This window comes from Hippocampus bargibanti, linkage group LG09 (assembly GCF_051943395.1).
Source record: "Hippocampus bargibanti isolate YZ-2025 linkage group LG09, ASM5194339v1, whole genome shotgun sequence".
In the NCBI taxonomy this organism is placed as follows: Eukaryota; Metazoa; Chordata; class Actinopteri; order Syngnathiformes; family Syngnathidae; genus Hippocampus; species Hippocampus bargibanti.
This window is the reverse complement of record NC_142742.1, coordinates 12,869,594-12,889,631: the sequence shown is the minus strand read 5'-3', so window position 1 is coordinate 12,889,631 and position 20,038 is coordinate 12,869,594. Positions and strand designations below refer to the sequence as shown.

Sequence of the window (20,038 nt, the reverse complement as noted above, 5' to 3'; positions counted from 1 at the left end):
ATATTTGAATGGTTGAGTAGTGGTAATATCAACATAAATCACTACTTGCACCATGTCTCATACTATATCCAAATCTACAATGTCGAATAGGCCTGATGATTGTTTGCAAATTTGCAATGACAAACGCATAATTGCAGACAATGCACAAACTTCTATTTGCTCCATGTCAAGTGTGGGTGGTCCTGTGTAACCCACCCATAGTTCCACTGATGAAAATAAAAATGGCGGCCCCCACCATTGTTTACGTTGCCCATCCCTGCTCATTTATTTTTGTTATTGTTTGTGTACCTTAGCTCCCTCTTATGATTTTCATTTTAACTCCTCTCCTCCTACCTCCCTAGCCCTATTTCCCCCAACATGTGTATCACCTGCCAAGGCATTACCCCCATCACGCCCCCTCAACCATGCACCCTTCCATTAAGCATCCTCTTCACACCAAGGACATCAGTGGTGGACTTGTAAGTACACAATTGAAAAGCAGACCTATACTCTCCTAATGTTTAATTGTGTAAGATTTTGTCAGTTTGTTGTTAGAGTCATAACTGCTGTTGGGAAAAACACTTTCATTGGTGTAATGAATTCAGCGCCATCACTAGTTGATAGTTTCTACGTGCATTTCATACAGCAATTAACAGACCAGGATGGGCTGAAAAATAGTAATTGGTCGTATTACCTCGTTTTTCCACTACACTGTATTGGTTCAACATTTTTTGGCTGTTTTCCACCTCCAAAATAATACATCAGGAATTTGAAAACCACACTGAATGAATCAAATGGCACCAGACACACGAACAAACAACATACTACAAATAGAGACCCACAAGGATCTCCTGAATAACTTTTCACCCTGTGGCTGCTGTTCATGGTTGGTAGCTATATTTCATTGAGAAAACTGAGTGCAGCAAGAACATGCACCACAGCAGAAAAATGCAGGTTGAATATAATAATCTTGCGGCAAAAGGTGGAACAAAGCGAGCTGGTAAGAATCAGAATCAGAATACCTTTATTCGTCCCGCAATGGGGAAATTTGCAGTCCACAGCAGCAATTGAAGAGGGATGGGGTTGGGGTGGGAGTGAAAGGATAGAAAACAAGATATTCTAAGCATAACAAAATAAAAATGTCAACTGTATACTGTGCAAATGTAGATGTGCAAAAACCGTTCTATAAACAAGACTGTACATAGTGCAGAATCAAGAAATGCATTTAGATATATTGCAACAACCCATATTTACAAGTGTCCAGTTTTTTTTTTTTTTTTCACATGTGATCATTGGGAATTGTGAAGCCTGACAGCAGTCGGTAGGAACGAGTGGCGGTACCTCTCCTTCTTGCAGCGCGGGTGTAATAGTCTCTGGCTAAAGGAGCTACCCAGAGCTGTCAGGATGGGCAGGAGGGGGTGGGAGGGGCTGTCCGTCATAGCTTTTAGTTTAGCTAGCGTCCGTCTGTTGCCCACCTCCTCTAGAGAGTCCAGCGAGCAGCCCACGACAGAACTAACATTAGCATATAGTTAATTTGTTTTTGAATGATTCCTTTATATGTGAGCAAGTGACAGTGGCACCTTGACCACTAAGCAGAAATTTGTGTATCTCAGAAAGGAAAGTCGACATGCTTGGACCATCATTTTGTCAATGAAAATGTGTGAAAGACAAATATTGTAAAACCTACTTGAGTAGGTACTGTGTAAAATGTTTGTGAACATTTATTGTAGTCCTATGATTTTTGTTCTCCTCTCACCTGCTCATCCCTCCATCCTTTACCTTTAATCCTGCCATCATCTCCTCTGTGGAACGGTCTCACATGTTCCCCTCTTGATAAACTTACAAGTCCTCAAAGGTTATTTCAAGACAAAATGGCCATCAAGTCCATCAGACCCCATCCTAGCACAACCCTTGTTTTCATTCTGTGCCCATGTCAGGAAGTTATAGCAGAGGATGCAAGAGAAGTCCTCCACTCCTGTCCCTCTGAACCCTCCATGGTAACCGAATAAACCACAAAGCATAGTCCGCTCTGACGGTTTTGTAAATACGTAGCTTTTTATTACTACTAATTTGCTCGCTGATGAACTTGCAAAACCTCAAGCATGCTGAACATTGCATGCCTTGTTAGTCTCTGAAACATGCTCTTTGGGTGCATGTGTATAAGTTATTCGACTCCTCGTTCGCATACCCTATCATTTGTGCCTGGGACCTTTAACACAGAGGAACCATTCTGTCTAACGTATCATCGGGACGCGTGAGACACTCTGACGTCCGCACATTCAAAGAGAGCAGCTTCTGTTGGAACAAATGAATGATAAGACTTTTCGTTGGCTCCGCAAAGCCACTTATCAGCCTGGCGCCAGCAAGCATTTATAGGAGCTGGACTATATGACAGATTTCAATATAGGACACTGAGAATATTCCTTCTCTGTCTATCTTTTCTCTTAAACCTCCATCTGCCTCTTGCTCCTTTGTCCTGTCTCCTTCGCTGTATAAGTGCCCAACGGTTTCATCCTGAGTTAGGGCTTTTCCAATGCGCATCAGCTCATCTTATCCCTTCCCACAAATCTGCGACTGTTGGGATGCGTTTGCGCACGGCCTCGTTCATGTGTAATTCTTTGGATGTGTTAACGGGGCGAGCCCAGTATAATTGCCGAGCTTATAGAAGTGTGATTGTGGATTCCTCTGTCTATGGGGATTATCATCAGAGCAACTGGCAACTCACACACACACACACACACACGCACACACATATACATAGTGACAATGAGCCCTGTGCTGTTTGAGCTTATCTCTTTACCAAGACGTTTCCGCTCGTGCAGAGCTCTGTTTCCCCTTCCCCATCCTTCTTGCCCTGCCCTGAGCTCAGCCCAGCTGTAATTACAGTCTTATCACACACACCCCGGTTCACACAAACACATAGACTTACACACTTAGACACACCCGGTGATATTTGTGTGGTGTGTGTGTATTTTTTTCCCCTCTCTGAGTTGACGACCATGCCCAAATTGATACCTTTGTGTCTCTTCAACTGTGTTTCTCACGTCTTGGCTGTAAGATGTTCTGTCTGCAAATATTTTGACCCCCAAAAGCTGTGCAAAACAAAATCTACTTGTGTAATCTACCTCCATTAGTCTTGTCTCTTTCAGTCTGGCATGGACGGAATGGGGTTGCTGCCCGGCCACTTCCAAAGTCCTTCCTTCGCTTTCATGTTGTGCATTTCTGCCTACCCCCCCTCTCTTCATTTCTGCCTCTGCCTTTTTTACCGCTTTCCACAGGTGCGCCTCATGTCCCACTGCGTTGTACATGTGCATTTTTTTGTCTGACCATATGTCCATCTGCTATTTGTTTGTCTCCTTATCAAGCTTTTAAAGTCACTGCTTTACAAAGCAAAGAAGGTATATTGATGGTTTCAACATTTTTATTGTTTTTATTTTAGTCTCTGCAGTGGGGTTGCTATGGTATGACAGTTGATCAGTATGAGACCTGGATGAATAACTTTTCATATTGAATTCTTGCTCACGGAAATTCAGGTTTCAAACGGGCGGTTAAATTTTAGTGGGAATTATAGATTCTAGATTAATAACGGTACACAATAATGGTTTACAAACAACAGAGCACTCTGCTCAACTCAAACCTTTAATCACAGGTGGCTTTATTTGTCCCAAAATATACAGCTGAGAATTATTTTTGTCGCACATCACATTTTTGAGATGTGTTAATATTTTGTTTTTAAATTTATATAATGTAAAAGCTTGCACAACACTTTTTTAAAATGTGCTGTGATTTATAACTGTCGCTGCAGAAAACAAAATCCCACCCGTATCTGAACCTAATCCTTAATTCACAATATCAATCAATATATTATTATATTATACAGTATATGAATTTATTGTTATTACTGTATACTGTTGTTGTAATACAAATCAGTTGTGCTCGAGGGAATAAAAAGAAGGCAAGATTGAGATTTTTAGAATATATCTACTTTTCTCTATTTCTTTCTTTCTGTCTTTTTTTGTAAAGTCTTTTACAAAGTTGCATCATGCACATGATGCGTGATATCCATCAGTGTTCATACAAACTGTGCGACTGGATTCCCACTGCAACCCTAATCTGCATTCAAGCAGCTATTTAACTAACACACACACTTCTTCTCAATATCGTGCATGGTGTACAATCAGATAATACGCACGTCACGTAAAACACTCACTGTCCCTTAGTTGCACTAACAGTTTCGCACGAGTAGCAGTAGTCCTCATGCCCGCCGCCGTACCAAAGTCCATCACCGCTGTGTAACACCACTCGTAATCTGATTAAGTGCCACACTTTGTCCGAGAATCCGAAACAAAGACTGGGTGGCCCTGAGGGATCAAAGTGATAAATACAGGTTGCATAGCGAAAGAAAAGAGAACACTGAGTCAATGCGTAGGGGTGGGTTGAGTGAAAAGAAATGGTATAGAAAAGAAAGACCCAAGAATTGTGGTTTTAAACTAGGTAGAGGCGATGTGGGGAAATGGAGGTGTTCTTGGCTCATCAACAGGCCTCTGCTATGACTGATGTAGTAACTGCTCCACCAGCGCACCACTCAGACTCCCAGTCTCCATCCCTTAAGTACATTGCATACAATTTATGCGCTTGTACAACATATGCACACTAAAAAAGAACAAAGTGGTGTGGCTGTTTGGATTGGTTGGCAGCTTTGTTTGCTCTTACCCTTAATTTGTGTGACTGACTGAGGGAGTTACTGTGTGGAATCCCGACCACAGGCCGGCGAGTTTCTCCCCTCCACAGAGACCTGATTTTTCCCTCACGCACTAAGAGTGCACTAACATGCCGGGCTGGGTCCGCCCCAGTTAGTAGGAGTCGCGCGAACGCCATGAATGTGTCCTTCTCATTATGACTGCATGTGTTGGTAGGCCTCCCCAGCTGTCCTGCTCAGCTCAATGACCACAGATGCAGTGTGTGAATTCCTCAAACAGATCGATGGACTCGACACTAGTATGCTGCGTCAGTACACTACTACTGTCAAGAAGGTGCGCCTGTCAATAGCATTCTCAAGTTTTTACATGTGGAATAGTTATTTGATGCATTTCATGGTTCTCGTCATTTCATCTGTGTTTAAAACTAATCCCATCATTCAATCGATTGCCCTTAAACATTGCAGGCTAATATAAACGGACGCGTGCTGGCACAATGCAACTTGGATGAGCTGAAGAAAGAGATGCATATGAACTTTGGTGACTGGCAGCTCTTCAGGGGAATGGTGAGGCCCTATTTTTCACAAATGCCCAGTTTCGCACATCATATTGGTGACACCTCCATTCGGTTGGGAAGAACGATTTCTGAACAAATATTTCATTTAGTATTGTCTGTGGTGTACAAAGTAGTGTGAATAGGAAAACCATGCATTTATGATACCATATTACTGCAACATTTTAGTATTTATGTAGATAATTAGAGAGCGAGATGCTTTAATTTATTCAACCAAAAGACAAAAAAACCTCCTGATTCTCAATCGCTTCATTGAGAGGAAAAAACTTTTCATTTGATTATTTTTCAGGGTTTTTCAACCCATATTCCTAAACCATTTCACCAAAACATGACGGATGTTTGCCATCCATTATATTTCAATAGTGCTTGTCCTCATTAGGGTCACGGGTGAGCTAAAGCCTATCCCAGCTGCCTTTGGGCAAAAAGAAATACAGTAAAGTCTCGTTATATCGATATTCAAGGGAGTCCGAAAAAATATCGATATAACCGGGACTATCGATATATCCGACCCTGTTTGCATGTAATTTTCTCCGTGCGTGCATAGAAATAGTATCGATATAACCGGGACTATCGATATATCTGATATCGATATAACGAGACTTTACTGTATATTCCCGGCAATGAATGTCACCCAGTTAGTGCATTCTCTCATATTTCCTGCTAAAAGCGATTGGACGCATTTTGTAACATCACCTGTACTAAAATCAAATATTAGAATTGAGATTTCATAATCCACATGACGAGAAGTCTTGAATTACTAACACATGTTGCAGCCTCCTCATAAGTCGTGTTTTTAGCAGACATCTGATGCTGAGCTCACATCAGAGCAGCTGGAAAGTGCTGCATTGGTGCACTAAACCAGTGTTGCGTTGCCAGGACGCAGCCAGCTCAGCCATCTGGTCGATGATGGCCAACTGATATCTGGATGAAGGGAGGTCATTGTCAGGGATGAGTGGACAGCGAGTGGATCCTCATAAGGAGCAGCTCAAAGTTCCCCGTCATGCTTGCGTTTTATTTCCTGTTGCCTTGTTACATGTTTATTTGTATGTCACAGTGATCTCACTTGGGAATCTTTGTTGAGTTAACAAGCCCTTCTTCCCAAGGTGATGGAACAACGACATGCCGAAAGCCAGGCTCTGCTTGAGGAGGAGTCGCGAGCTCCAAGTGAACAGGGCAACAACGTAGATCCCGGCGGGCGCTTGTCAGCGGCCCAGCGGGAGGGAGCCTTCAGCCTCAGTCTTAGCTTTGAGGAGCTCAGTGGAGCAGGACTAGAAGAGCCCCCGAGACACAGCAGCAGCTCACAATGGCCGGTCAGTCCTCTCTCTGACATCTGCTTATGTGCAAACACCCCAAGATATGATCAGGTGCAGGGTGTGCATTTTGCAACAGAGGTTTTCTAGTCTAAGCATATTTAAATGGGACATTCACGGAAGGTTGCACTCTCAAAATCTCTCACAAAGCCACAAAGTCCTCTTCATGTTGCCCGCATGCGCCTTTTATCATGTCGAAAGACCGAGAAAAGAGCAAACCAGAGGAAGTCAGCGCTGTTCCTGAGTTTATCAGCACACTGAAAAAATCCCAAAAGAGGCCCCGTGGTTAATATTTTCACCTTTTGGCTGAATTTGCAAAATCTCAGATACATCAGCATACCTTTATTTAAAGTATAAGCATAACTCAAAACTTCAATGCCACTTACATTATTCCTCACTCTTTTTTGCTGTATTTCCCGTTTTCATATTGGGCGTGTTTAATTAATTAGTTGTGTTAATATCTGCGGATATGCCATGATGATGTGACAAACCCAGGGCATATCAGCACAATGTAATGAGTTACATATCACACAATAATTCCAAATAATACACATAGTGTCGATTTAATACTAATTTGATTTTTTCCCATGCAGCTGTATAATTGTTTAAAATTTGACGATGTAGATCAGGGGTCGGGAACCTTTATGACTAAGAAAGCCATAAAAGCAAAATATTTAGAAATTATTTTCAGTGAGAGCCACACACACACACACGCGCATATATGCATATGTATGTGTGATTTCAATAAAATGTTAGAATTTATTATTTCAAATTACTGTGATAATACTCACCATTAATATGAATGGTTTTCTGTTCCACATGATTGGTAAAAATCCAGCCAAACGATCGTAATAAAAGTCAACTTGCCGGGACCATACGCGAAGTTACTGCTAGCTAGTCTGCACACTGCTCATTAGCTTGAACGCTTGCTTTCTGTCACTCACAGAGTATACTGATGCTAACATTAGCATGGGGATTGTCAAAGTGCCACTGACATTCATCGCAAATTAGAATCACAGAACCTTTTCTTTCGACAAAGGCGAATCCTTCGGTCTATTCAACCTGAAGTGTACGATACTCATCTTTTTTTACCCCCTCAAAAGGGGGTGTTTACCTGTTTTGACATAAACGGCACCTAAGTCAGTATCCAGTCAGTTTTTTTTGTTATTTTGACTTCAAGACGGCGCCGCGAGAGTGGCTGCCTTTCCAGCAGCTCATGTATTTTGTTTTTCTACTTTCATTCCTTTCATCACTTTGCTGCTGTGAAATGTAAATTTCTCCACTGTGAGACTAATAAAGGCATATCCAATCCAATCCAATCCAATCAAATTGTGCTTTCAGACAACTGCAGTGTAAACAGGAAATAAACAATGAAAACGCGAGACTATGTATTTTGTTTTACCTGTGAGCCAGATGCAGTCATCAAAAGAGCCATATATGGCTCGCGAGCCATGATACAGATGATGCATAATGTGGCTTTTTTTGTTGTTGTCTTGTTGTCAGGTGGCAAATCTCCGCACCACTAGCATGTCCAGCCTCAACTCACAAGAATCATCCAACAACATCTGCAGGCTGACTGACAGGCAGCAGGCAGAGTACCGCGATGCCTACCAGGAGTACATTGCTCAGATGTCCCAGCTGGACGTGTCGGGCAGCGCGAAGGAGATGCCTGTGCAGCCCCAGCCATCGACCTACCTCGAAACAACGGGCTCGGATGACAAAGGGGTGGGTGTAGAGTCACAAGGACACTGTAACAGTTAGATTGTTACATGACAGATTAGTTATTATCTACTAAGAAGTGGAGATTTGTACATATGTGCAATAAATAATGAACATGTAAATTCAAATGTACACCTAACAGCAGAAGATGCATGTGGGGATTTGTACAGCCTCACATACCAGAGTGGGAAAGGAAAGATCATTGCTACTTACTTAATTGCTAACTTTGCCGCCCATCCAATCAGTGTGCTTCTGTATATTTTCAACTTCTCATTGAACTCTTTCCCCACTTGTCAGGCGAAGGAAGGAGCAGACCAAGATGGCCGCAAGCCTTTCGTCAAGAGAGCCTCCAAGGTGTCTGACACAGACGTTCCTTCGGGGTCTGATGCCCAACTCCTCGATCCCATCAGTGAGGAGGATGAGAAGCTGGATCACAGCACAACCTCCAGAAACAACACGGCCGAGTCGCGCTGCCGCAAGCTGTCCAGCGACGATGACTCAAGCCCGGAGGAGGCCGACAACACCACGCCGCTCCTCCAAAAAGAAGCGAAAGTCAAGTCCTCGCATTTCCTCACCAAAGGAATTTTGGATGCGATGGAGTCCACCGAGAGTTCCCTGCAGGAGGCAACAGGAGAACCCGGTTTGGCGAAGGCAGCGGCATGGTCAGGTGTGATGGAGCTGGAACTGGAAGGCCTGGTCAAGAAGCGAGGCTTCCTCCCCAGCAGCCTGAGCTGCCTGCAAGACCCCACGGTTGCCCGCATGTCCATCTGCTCCGAGGCGGCCTCTGAGGCCAGCCTGATGGCGAGCAGCCCGGACGAAGGGTGGCCTCCTGGTGGGATCAGCAACCTCAACCGCAGCGAGAGCAACACCACGCTCAACAACAACACCAGTGACGCCAATTCCAACACCAACAACAGTGGCCGCCAACAACAACAGTTCGCCGCCCCCCCCACCAGCGTCTTGCCTCCTGTCATCATCTCACCGGGCAGCGGCAACGCCACCATAACCACCGCCACCGTCCACCACAACCAGAACCTGCGTTCCATCAACCTGGAAGATGAAAGGGAGAGCGTCCTTTGAAATGGGTCATCAATCAAATCAATGTTGTCGCGTAAGGCTCGGAATAGCGTTTTTTTTTCTTCTCTGGGGAGCAGTTTTGCTCATGAATGAATTCACGAGAGGGACATCTTTCTTATTTTGAGGAGCAGCTCAAAAGTTGATGTAAACCACAAAAATGTCACAATATAAAAATACAAACAAGTGGTGTCAGTTTTAATACAATCAAAACTTTTTGTATTTCTTAAATTGAAATTGTCAAGAACATTTCCACTGCCGCAGTTTCAAAGACAAATCTGAATATCATTGAAAACTTGCAGTGATACGTCGGCTTACGAACGTTTTAGCTAACAAACTTTTCGCCTTACGAACATTAAATTCGTGAGAATATAATATTGGCATATGTACTAGTTTTCACACACGGAGCGCCACGATGGCTGGTGGACTAGTTTTCGGCGGAAGAACACCAAACCACATAGCCGAACAGAGCCGCCATGGCTAACAGACTACTTTTCCACACACCCTTTCTCTGAGTGCATACGTGGTTTGTTATCAAAGATACATTTGCTATTATGGGACTGAAAAAGCCCCCACCACTAGTGTTCAGCCGAAGAGGACACAAAACAAAATTACGGTCGAGCAGAAGAAGGAGATCATCGAGAAACACGAATGAGGTGTGCGTTTGCGTGACTTAGTGTCCCAGTACCAGTATGTAAGTCGACCATTGCTATGTGTGGCTAAGGTTGTTTCTGTGTTGTTAAGTAACAGTCTAAGGCAATAGAAGAGGTTGAAAAACTTCTGTTGATTTGGATTAACGAAAATCAGCTAGCGGTGTGAGTGAGGGTTTTATCGCCGAGAAAGCACGGCAACTTCATTCGTATATACTCGAGACAACCATCACAAAGGTCAATAAAACGACTTTATTATACTATACCATTTATTTCTTTAATTACAATACAATAGCACATTTACAGTATTATACATAAAATAAGGTATTTGGTGTAGTTGTAAGGCTTTTTTAGTAGAAAATTATGTTTTATGGGGAGCTGGAAATGGATTATTCTCATTTTTAATGGTTTCGTATGGGAAATTAATGTTTGGAAGACACTTTTCGCCTTACACACTCTTTCTGGGAACCAATTAAGTTCGTAAGCTGAGGTATCACTGTATTTTTAAGTGACATATTGCTCTTTAGCAAAGCTAAATTGGTTATTTAAAATGAAAAAATCTAACAATTGCAGATCTTAACAGTCAAAGTCAAAACTCAGTGCTTAAAGGACAACCAATGTCACTTTTTTGTTTCTTAACTGACATCAGAAAAACGTTTTATATCATCTAAAATACCCAAAACACGCAGTATGATATTTTCATTCAAATGCAAAACACCAATAGAAATGACTTAAAGTGTCCAAAATCTGCAAAAAATTGAGCTGCGAATTTGGCATTTTCAGAAAGTCCCGCCCCCAGTTCGTGACGTCACGCCAAGACGTCTTGCATTGCTGCAGAATCAAAACAATGGCTTCAGATTCGGAGAATATGCTGTCTTGTTACACATCCAGTTATGAATATGATTCAAATAGTTCTGAAGAGGAAAGCATACATGTTTGCAATCGTTTAAAGAATTTATTCCGTGCCATTATGAGGCAACAATGAGGGGAGATGTCTCAACGAAAAAGAGGCACAAAATGGCGACCTCCCGTGGCCACCTCCGTTTCCACAGGCTGATAAATTCCTTATATGGAGCTTGGACGCCCTCTTCTGGCGGCTTTTGGTTGCAACACGAGGTCCCCAGACCAAACAAGTACAGCAAAATACATTGACGTGATGGATGGACCGCTACAATGCATCTTTTTTTCGGTCAACGGCATTCCTTTCGTGACGTCACATACGGACTCGTCACCAACTCAAAAACAAGACTTCCTGAATATTCAGCGGAGTCTCAAAACGTAAAATATAGCTACAGTAAAGTCTCGTTATATCGATATTCAAGGGAGTCCGAAAAAATATCGATATAACCGGGACTATCGATATATCCGACCCTGTTTGCATGTAATTTTCTCCGTGCGTGCATAGAAATAGTATCGATATAACCGGGACTATCGATATATCCGATATCGATATAACGAGACTTTACTGTATATGCTGTGGAATCTTATTAAAATACGCTCAGTAGAAGTCATTTGAAGCCATTTTACAAATTATGGACACAACTTGTCCGGAGACGTCGGTTGTCCTTTAATACTTTCAATATTGGAGGCCGCTTCTCACTGTTGACGTAGGCCTAACATGATTTCCAGTTTCTATTCAACAATGCAACATGGTTTATCATTTTCTCAAGAGACACTTATGAAATGTTCTGTGTCTTGCTGTTCAGATGTATTCTCTCCCCCTCTAACGCGGTTCCAGTCAGACGTCGGTGAAGTGTTCTCAATCACCCAACCACTTAATTCCAGTGTTTCACAATTATGTGTCAATGTTAGGTTAGCATAGCAATTAGCATGGCTTCTCCATCTATCTTTGCCATCCTTCCATGAAAACAAGACTTTCCAAAGTGTAGCTTGATGATTAATAACTTTGGAGCGACATCGCAACATGTTTAGCGCACTAGCTAGCCAACTAAAGCATTCTGCTAGCTAACTAGTTTGGCTTATGTCGCACCAAATCTTGTCACTGACCCACTTCCTAGCGATAAGTGACGTAAGCGTGTTGTGGTGTGTTACTGTGCGTTCATCCGGCCAAGCACACATTTTTTGGGACATTTCACATCTCTGCGGATAAAACGTGAATCCCTGTTTTGCAAGTCAGTGTGTGGTAATGGATACAAAATGTGAATTTTAACTTGTAAACTGAGATGTGGACAGCCACTTTTTTCAAACATGTAATGTCTGTAGTAGAATTTAGTCTGTTAGGATGTAATTGTAGAAGCTGTTTCTTCTTAACTTATTCAGTGCCATTCACAAATGTATTTGGGAATTGAAAATACAACGCCGCCCGGGGAACCAGAGCTGGGGGGGAGTGAGCTGGGGGATGGAGCAGCCTCCCTGGAAGTCTGACAGCGGGGGTTTACGGAGGTCTCCAAAATACAGTATGACAGAATCAGAATCAGAAAACCTTTATTCGTCCCACAATGGGGAAATTTGCAATTTCTAGATAGAGCGCCATTCCCGAATTTGTTCTGGTTCGGTTTTGTTATGCTTGGGTGCCGACATAGCGCTGGCCATGGCCACTGGCAATGTTTTATCTCCACAAGGGGGCAGCATTTCCCTTTTTTCCATGTTAGCGCTTTGTTCCAGCTCCAGCGGTTGTTAAAGCGTTATATAAACCGATATCTATGTATTGCATTGTATTTTGGACAGCCACCCTCATTTCATGCTCATATAACGCTAGACTCATAAAATGTAAGAATTAATTCTTTTTTTCTTATGAAATAAGATAGTCTACGGTTTCTAACGCTGTACTGAATGTTTATGTAGTCTTAAAACTCAAGATTCTGGGGGTCCTGGAATTCAAGTGACAATGACAAAAACCCTGGCACTGTAGACACATTTTTGCACGCCTGGCAGTGAATGAGTTAAAGATAATATACTTTTAAAACAAAGGTGTCAAACTCGTTTTGAACACACACTACATTACAGGGAGAGGCAATTTGAATTCAATTGGAAGTTCTATTGGTACCTTGATTAAAAAAAGAAATGTGGCAGGCTAAGACATCAGTGAACCAGAAATTGAGCTACACTGTGTTTGTTTATGAATTTAGTGTGTAGTTAGAGCATCATCACATGTCCTAATTGTGCCTGCATGTGGCCTGGTTTGAATCTGGCGTTTGGGCCATGAATTTGACACCCGAGTTTTTAAATGTCATTGAAAAAAAAGTATACATTAAGAATGGATAATTGTGCAGTTGTTGTGACATTGTGACACTTGTTACATAGAGCGAGTTTGTGTGGTGATTAAATGCTATGTGTCAAAGAGTATTGTATGTGCTGATACCAATATTTATTCAGTGTTTAGTGGAATAGTAGACAATTCTTCTGTCAAAGGCATTTGGATAGCTTTGAATGTTCTGATATGATTCTGTCTCAGTCACTGTCAAATTATGTCACTATTTAAATCAATACACTTTTCATGGATGTTCAAGCCATTGGAGTGACGGTTGTCTTTCTTTTCAAAGCAGGGGAATCGCATCTTTCAATTGACAGCGTCTCACGAAAGAATGACGGAATTTAAGAAGCACATGCCGTCGTTATGAAGTTGGCCGATAGATGGCGGACTTTTCCCACAAACTACGTGCTATTTGTACAGTTGCAGGCAGGGTACCAACGTTCTCAGTGACCCCTCTCGCCTTCTAAACGGGGTACGTACGAGGTTGTTTTGCGGACACTAATAAGGCAGAATTTTTAAGCAGTTTCAACCTCTTCATTTATATTTTAAGGTCATGACATTCCTGTTTAGGTTTTGCATGCAGTCAGCGTGCTTGTGTGGGCTTTCTTCCACATTCCAAAAACATATTGAGTTCATTGAAGACTCAAAATTCTCTAAATAAATGAGTGTGAATGCTTGTTTTTCTGTAGGTGACCTGGGATTGACTGCCAACTGATACAGGATGTAAAGCACTTTTCGCTCAAAGTCACAACTGGGGTACCGTCAGGCTCACTAGTCGGATGAAATAGAATGTCCAACAGCAATCACAGGCACGTTTGCATGTTGCCGTGTCCAAATGTATGAATTGTCTGATCGACACTTTGTCATTTTCAGATGTATGAGACAGTGCCTTTGTTGGATTGTGGACGTTCATGGGGTGAGCAGTGTTCTGAAAAAGTGAGTTGGTCTTCCAAGTATCAAATTGGGGACTTTGCTATGTCAACAAAAAGCCTTCATGTGCTTCTTTTTACTCAATTTGTTTGCAACTGTCTCATTTGCCATTCAAAGTTACATTTCCATAATTGTGTACCGTTCCCCTCCCCCCCCAACGTTGCCACCAACAGCCCTTTTAGCTTTAATGTCTCAGCCTGTCACGCTAAACCATCTAATCCTATTTACTCTACATGGCACCCAAGGAAGTAGAAGTGCAGTCAGTGTGCCCTACATAAGCGTTTTATGCAACCGTGCACCATGAGGTGCTGCTTGCCTTGCTGAGAGTGACGCACGGCTTTTGCACCATTCCGGGTCATATCGCGGTGGTTTGATCGGGATGCTATGTGTGTTTTTTTAGAGGAGCTTTCATTGCGGGCATGTCTCCAAAGTGCACCCAAAAGTAGTGAGAAGTCACATTCAAGCCATTCCAGTCTTTCACGAGTCGTAAACATATAATTGTACACGTATTTTAAATGAGCCTTTATGGGTTAAATGTTTTGGGTTTTTCCAAACAGTTCCTAGTTTTTGGGATTACAGTGGTGGGTCGCATCCATTACTTTGATGCACCGCAAAAGCCCACAAGCCATCAGTTTCACACATTCAATCTTACATCCATCACATCATTTCACCATTGCACAAAATCAAAGAATGCTCAGGGTGCTTTTGTGATTTATTTTTGTATAAAAAAGGTACAATTTACATTACTTTTATAAAAAGTTTCATCATAAGTACAACATTACACTTTTTATGCAGAAACGCCTGCAACTATACAGGATAAACTCCCGAGAAGAGTTCACAACGTGCCATTGTTTTTCACTTTCTTTTAAAGAACGTCCAGTCCTTCATGTGCCCACAATCCTGACAAGACAAGACTAGACTTTTTTTTTTACAGTATGTAACAAAGTTCCCACCTCCGCAAAAAAGCGAAGACTTCAACAAAGTGAGAATAAGAGGAAGGATGGGGGTATTATAATCATCCTCGTGACAATAATCTCATTTTTTTCCTCCCACAATTGGGAACATAACGTGCCTTCCATTTCCAGAAAGGACTTACAAATAATAATTAAAACAATTTCTTAAGTTAAATAATAATAATAATAATAATAATGTGGGGGAAAACAAGCACATCACATCATAAAAATTGTCCCACAAACAAAGTCTCTCGTGATGAAGGGAGGAAAAATAATCCAGCAGGCATGGAGGAGGACAGAGGTGTTGGATTTTTTTTTTTTTTTTTTTTTTTTTTTTTTTACACCCCCCTTAAGGAAAGGGGGACGCCCTGTTTGCTCCCCGGGTCCTGTGAGATTTTTTTTCTTTTTTTTTAACTTGTCTTGACGAAACACCTGCAAAAGATTGAGAAAAATAAAGAAAGAGAGAGAGGCGTGTTTAGAAAAAGGCAAACAGGGCAGAGAGAGATCCGGACAGACTGGCGCCAGGGAGGAAGCCGCATACTTTTTTAACATTTAACCAAACACTCCCAATACGAAGCAAACCCTGCACTCCAGATGTACACACATACACAAGTTTAGCCTCCAATCTGGGGAAGAATCATCGTAATTGCTGCTCAGCTGGCGCCTACCGACTTCTTGTACCAATTATGTGCAGACATGGTAGTAGCGAGCAATCCAAAACAGCCATTATTTTCCTCTCTTTACAGATGCCCTTCATTATAGATACGAGAGGCTATAATACGGTCCTGACAACTGTTACTTTATTAACCCCAGAGCAGCCTGACACAGTGGATATTGCGCATTCGTTTGACTGCAGCAATGTTTTTAATGCATGAAAAGTAAGCATATGGCAAAGTTGGGATCTTAGCGGACAGGATGCGCAAGCATATTGAGACGCGATCGGAACAAATGTTGCTGGTGATTGGGTTGCGAAGGGAAAAAAAGCCTTGTACTTGGCCGGCATGCGTGAGCAGACAGGAGTCCAGACTACTCACCGCCTTTAACGATGCAGAGTCCGGCTGTCATCTGTCGTCAGCTCGGATGGCAACTCGGGAGACTGCAAACAAATAAACAAAAACAGAACCACCAAATGTTATTTCCCCGCTGCGACCAGCATCGTAATAGAAGCCGTCGAGGAGTTGCTCGTACCTGTAGTGAGAGGATGCTGATGTCCGTGTTGAGGGTGCTCAGAGGGGTCCGGGATGGAGCTGGAGGAGGCGCCCCCTGGCCCGGCCGCGCGGGGTGATGAATGTTCGTCCCCAGAGCGACGTTCGAGTCAAGCGCGATTTGCAGGTCCAGGATGTAGTCGATGACGTGCTGTAGGATTTCCATCTTGCTGACGTTCTTATTCTGTGGGATGCTGGGCACCAGCTCCTTGAGCTTGGAGTAGCAGTCGTTCATGTTGTACAGCAGGCTCAGCGGGTCGTCCACGGGGGTCTTGCTCCGCGACAGACCCAGCGAGTGTTCCGACAAAGCGGTGCTGTTTTTCCGGAAGGAACGAACGGGGCTTATTGCTTTCATTTTTTTTCTTCAAAGTTAAATTTGAGTATCGCGCGAGTTTTCTCGAGTGTTGCTTCTTTAAAGTCCAATATCGTCTGGCGGTCGTCGTTCGGACTGGATTAACAGAGAAGCAGTGTGCTTTATATACGCGGCAGGTCGACGGCGAAAAGGAGGCAGAACCTAATAACTGATTGGCCTGACTTGACATGTCAGTCTAAAGACGCTCGTTATCCCATTGGCTGCCTACTGAATACATCGCCTATCTCCTGCAGCGTAACTGGTGGCAACGGGAGCGAAGAGGCGGGGCCAGAGAGGGCAGCCTCGGCAGCTCCGGTGGGCAATTTGGAAAATTAAGATCTTACCTGTTTGTGATCAAGAGAATTAATGCTGCATAAGGATCACGGTTGACTTTGACAAGGTGTGGCCAATACATGCAAAAAAGACACATTTTTATTCTTTTTTTTCTTAGTTTTAACTTATTTACCCCCCTATAGTACAACAACAATAACTTTGGATATTTTTTTTTGAGAAAATCACCGACGTGGTCGAAAAGTCAATGTATGTTTTTATTGTCCGTCGATTCAATATAAAATACATATTTACGATATATATGGTGTATTCAAGCTTATACGTTAATAAAGATACACATTCGGTGACTTTCCAAACCCCCTTTCTGCCGTGCGTCTCTTTGCGCGTGATACAGGGTGTCTAGACACACGAATAACAACGATATGTGTAAATAATAAAGCATATGAATATTTTTCTGTGTTTAGCCCCAAACGATGTCAGGCGCGTCTGATTAATCCACGCAAGTCCAGACCGGTGTGAACTTTCTGTGAAGGAAAAGACAAGATGCAACAGAACGGTCAGAGCCACCACAACCTTTTATTATTAGTCGTCGTATATTTTTCATCAGATAACATTTCGTGCTAGTACATGTACATCTTCTGCTCTTTTCAAATGATTTACATTGGTTTGCACAGAAAATACAGCGCATATACACAGAGGACAAATTCATTGCGTACACCTGCAACATCCAGTGAATTTGAACACAAGTACGACTTGCGGTTTGTAGTTTAATTGAATCAGTCACTATATAATATAGAGATGTTTTACCGTACTACATAGCCAATATACTCTCGGCATAATGCACTGCAGTTGTGTAGTAATGCAGATTAGCTCCACAATAATGTAAAAAATACCGTTAAATGAATACCACCCAATAATGGCCATTAAAATCAGCGTTATTTTGCCAAAGATGTGTTTTACCTTTAAATTTAACGAGCTTCAACAAATAATTACAGCAAAAGAATTGAAGCAAAAAGAGGCAGGAAAGTTTACTGCAAGTAATATTTATGAGGCGCTTGCATCCATCTACTAATATGACCAAATTCAACGTTGTAAATATCGTAAGGGTGCTTAATCTTGTTCCGAGTGGCGTGTCGCTCCTACCGCGGCAACGGAACCTCGAATCGCAGGTCCGGAACGAAAGTACGAACCTACGAATGTTGTGAAGGGACAATTGTGCTGAATATTTTGGAACCGCGAAATTTTCTGTGTCGCCGTAAAACGAGGGAGAACCTGTACACATACACGACATCTGCATTCTTCTACATGAAGCAAAGACAGTAAGATTCTGGCGCAATAGCATCATCGGGCGCTTATTTTATCTCTCCTTCTCGAACCGTCTCTCTCTCTCTCTCTCTCCCTCAGACGATTTGGCGCCGCCGTGACGTCACTGGATTCACAACAAGACCCCTCACAAGCCCCTCGAGGCGCCGCTCAGGCGGTTTCCATAGTGACTACGGGTGTCAAACCGGAGGAGGGCCGGACTCTTCTCTGCTGATCGAGCAAAGGTCCGAACACACAAGCAACCCCCCCCCCGCAGGCGCGCGCACACACACACACACACACACACACACACACACACACACACACACACACACACACACACACGCAGACACACGCAGACACTGGAGCAATGATAAGTGGTGGAATGTTATGTTTGGTACTTTTGTTCTCCCCTCTCTCTTTCTCTTTTTTTGAAAGAACAGTTGAGCATGTTTAAAGTCCACTTCATTCCGCTAAATAAAAATGGAAAGTACAGTACAAAGAAAACTCCAAGTTTGCTCTCTCTCTCTCTCTCTCTCTCTCTCTCTCTCTCTCTCTCTCTCTCTCTCTCTCTCTCTCTCTCTCTCTCTCTCTCTCTCTTATGCATATCATATTTGGCCTTTAAAATATTGTGATTGCAGTTTTCAAAATATGAATTTGATTATTTTGGATTTAAATGGTGGCAGCCCGGTCGTCGAGTGGTTAGCCTCACGGTGCATAGGTCATGAGTTCAAGACCCGGTCCGGCCTTCCTGTGTGGAGTTTACATGTTCTCCCCGGGGCCCGCGTGGGTTTTCTCCGGGTCCTCCGGTTTCATCCCACATTACAAAAACATGCATGGCAGGCTGATTGAACACTCCAAATTGACCCTAGGTGTGAGTGTGAGCACGGATGGTTGTTTGTCTATGTGTGCCCTACAATTGGCTGTCAACCAATTCAGGGTGTCCCCTGCCTAGTGCCCGAAGACAGCTGGGATCGGCTCCAGCATCGCCTGCGACCCTAATGAGGAATAAGCGGTACGGAAAATGGATGGATGGATTTAAATGGCTATCTATCATCTATCTGGCTTGATAACTAATTTGTTTGCTAGTTATGTATGCATTTATCCAACAACATCAAATTTATCCATCAATAACAAATGTGGCATTATATTATTTTATGCTAAGTGTTTTGTTAAGCGCTCTGTTACTGCTTGAGCTGATGTGAAAGCGCTATATATGCATGAAAACTGCAGTTTAGCATAAAATTACCAAGGAGAATTGAAAACGATGTACTGCTGTGGCAAAAAAAAAAATCCACAAAATGTGCAGTTTTAAAATTCAAACTAAAACACAAAGCTGCATTTTTATAAAGAAAAAGAGAAAATATTTCTATAGGAAAATCAGTTCAAAGACTGGATGCATGAGACTGAATTTTCAGACTTTAATTAAAAAAACTCGTATGATGAGTACAGTATTGGTACACCTGATCATGATCCAAAAGGAAGTGGCATGTTATGGCGCCTAGTCCAAACCCAACTGAGTGGTTAATTAGGTGTGGTTTATAAAAGAGACAATTTGCAGTTCCATGCTGTAGTTTAATAATAATAATAATAATAATAATAATAATAATAATAATAATAATAATAATAATAATAATAATAATAATACATTTCATTTATAAGCGCGTTTCAAAACTCTCAAGGTCACTTTACAGTCACAGTACAAGTTTTTCTGTTGGTGAGCAGCGGCAGCCACATGCGCCAGCGTTCACTCAACCCGGAAGTAACTCAAATAGATAGAAAGCGAGT

General features: G+C 42.5%; 2 protein-coding genes across 3 annotated transcripts in view; one reads left to right on the top strand and one right to left on the bottom strand.

Annotated features, from left to right (window-relative positions):
* kidins220a (kinase D-interacting substrate 220a) overlaps positions 1–13,476 on the top strand; it is a 56,205-nt gene extending 42,729 nt beyond the window's left edge. The window contains exons 27-34 of one of the 2 annotated variants that reach the window (XM_089005175.1): positions 342–458; positions 1,917–1,976; positions 3,345–3,377; positions 4,896–5,012; positions 5,144–5,242; positions 6,354–6,560; positions 8,064–8,285; positions 8,577–13,476. In XM_089005175.1, coding sequence (XP_088861301.1) covers positions 342–458; positions 1,917–1,976; positions 3,345–3,377; positions 4,896–5,012; positions 5,144–5,242; positions 6,354–6,560; positions 8,064–8,285; positions 8,577–9,359 — 1,638 coding nt within the window. In that variant the 3' untranslated portion in view covers positions 9,360–13,476. The remainder of the gene's footprint in view (positions 1–341; positions 459–1,916; positions 1,977–3,344; positions 3,378–4,895; positions 5,013–5,143; positions 5,243–6,353; positions 6,561–8,063; positions 8,286–8,576) is intronic. The other variant, XM_089005174.1, reaches the window with a different exon arrangement.
* Positions 13,477–14,841: 1,365 nt separating this feature from the next.
* id2a (inhibitor of DNA binding 2a) lies at positions 14,842–16,759 on the bottom strand. The gene is made up of 3 exons (XM_089005176.1): positions 16,289–16,759; positions 16,135–16,196; positions 14,842–15,532 (listed from the first exon to the last, which is right to left on the bottom strand). Exons 1-2 carry the CDS (start codon positions 16,658–16,660, stop codon positions 16,140–16,142), a joined length of 429 nt encoding a protein of 142 aa, XP_088861302.1. The 5' UTR covers positions 16,661–16,759; the 3' UTR covers positions 14,842–15,532; positions 16,135–16,139.
* Positions 16,760–20,038: the final 3,279 nt, after the last annotated feature.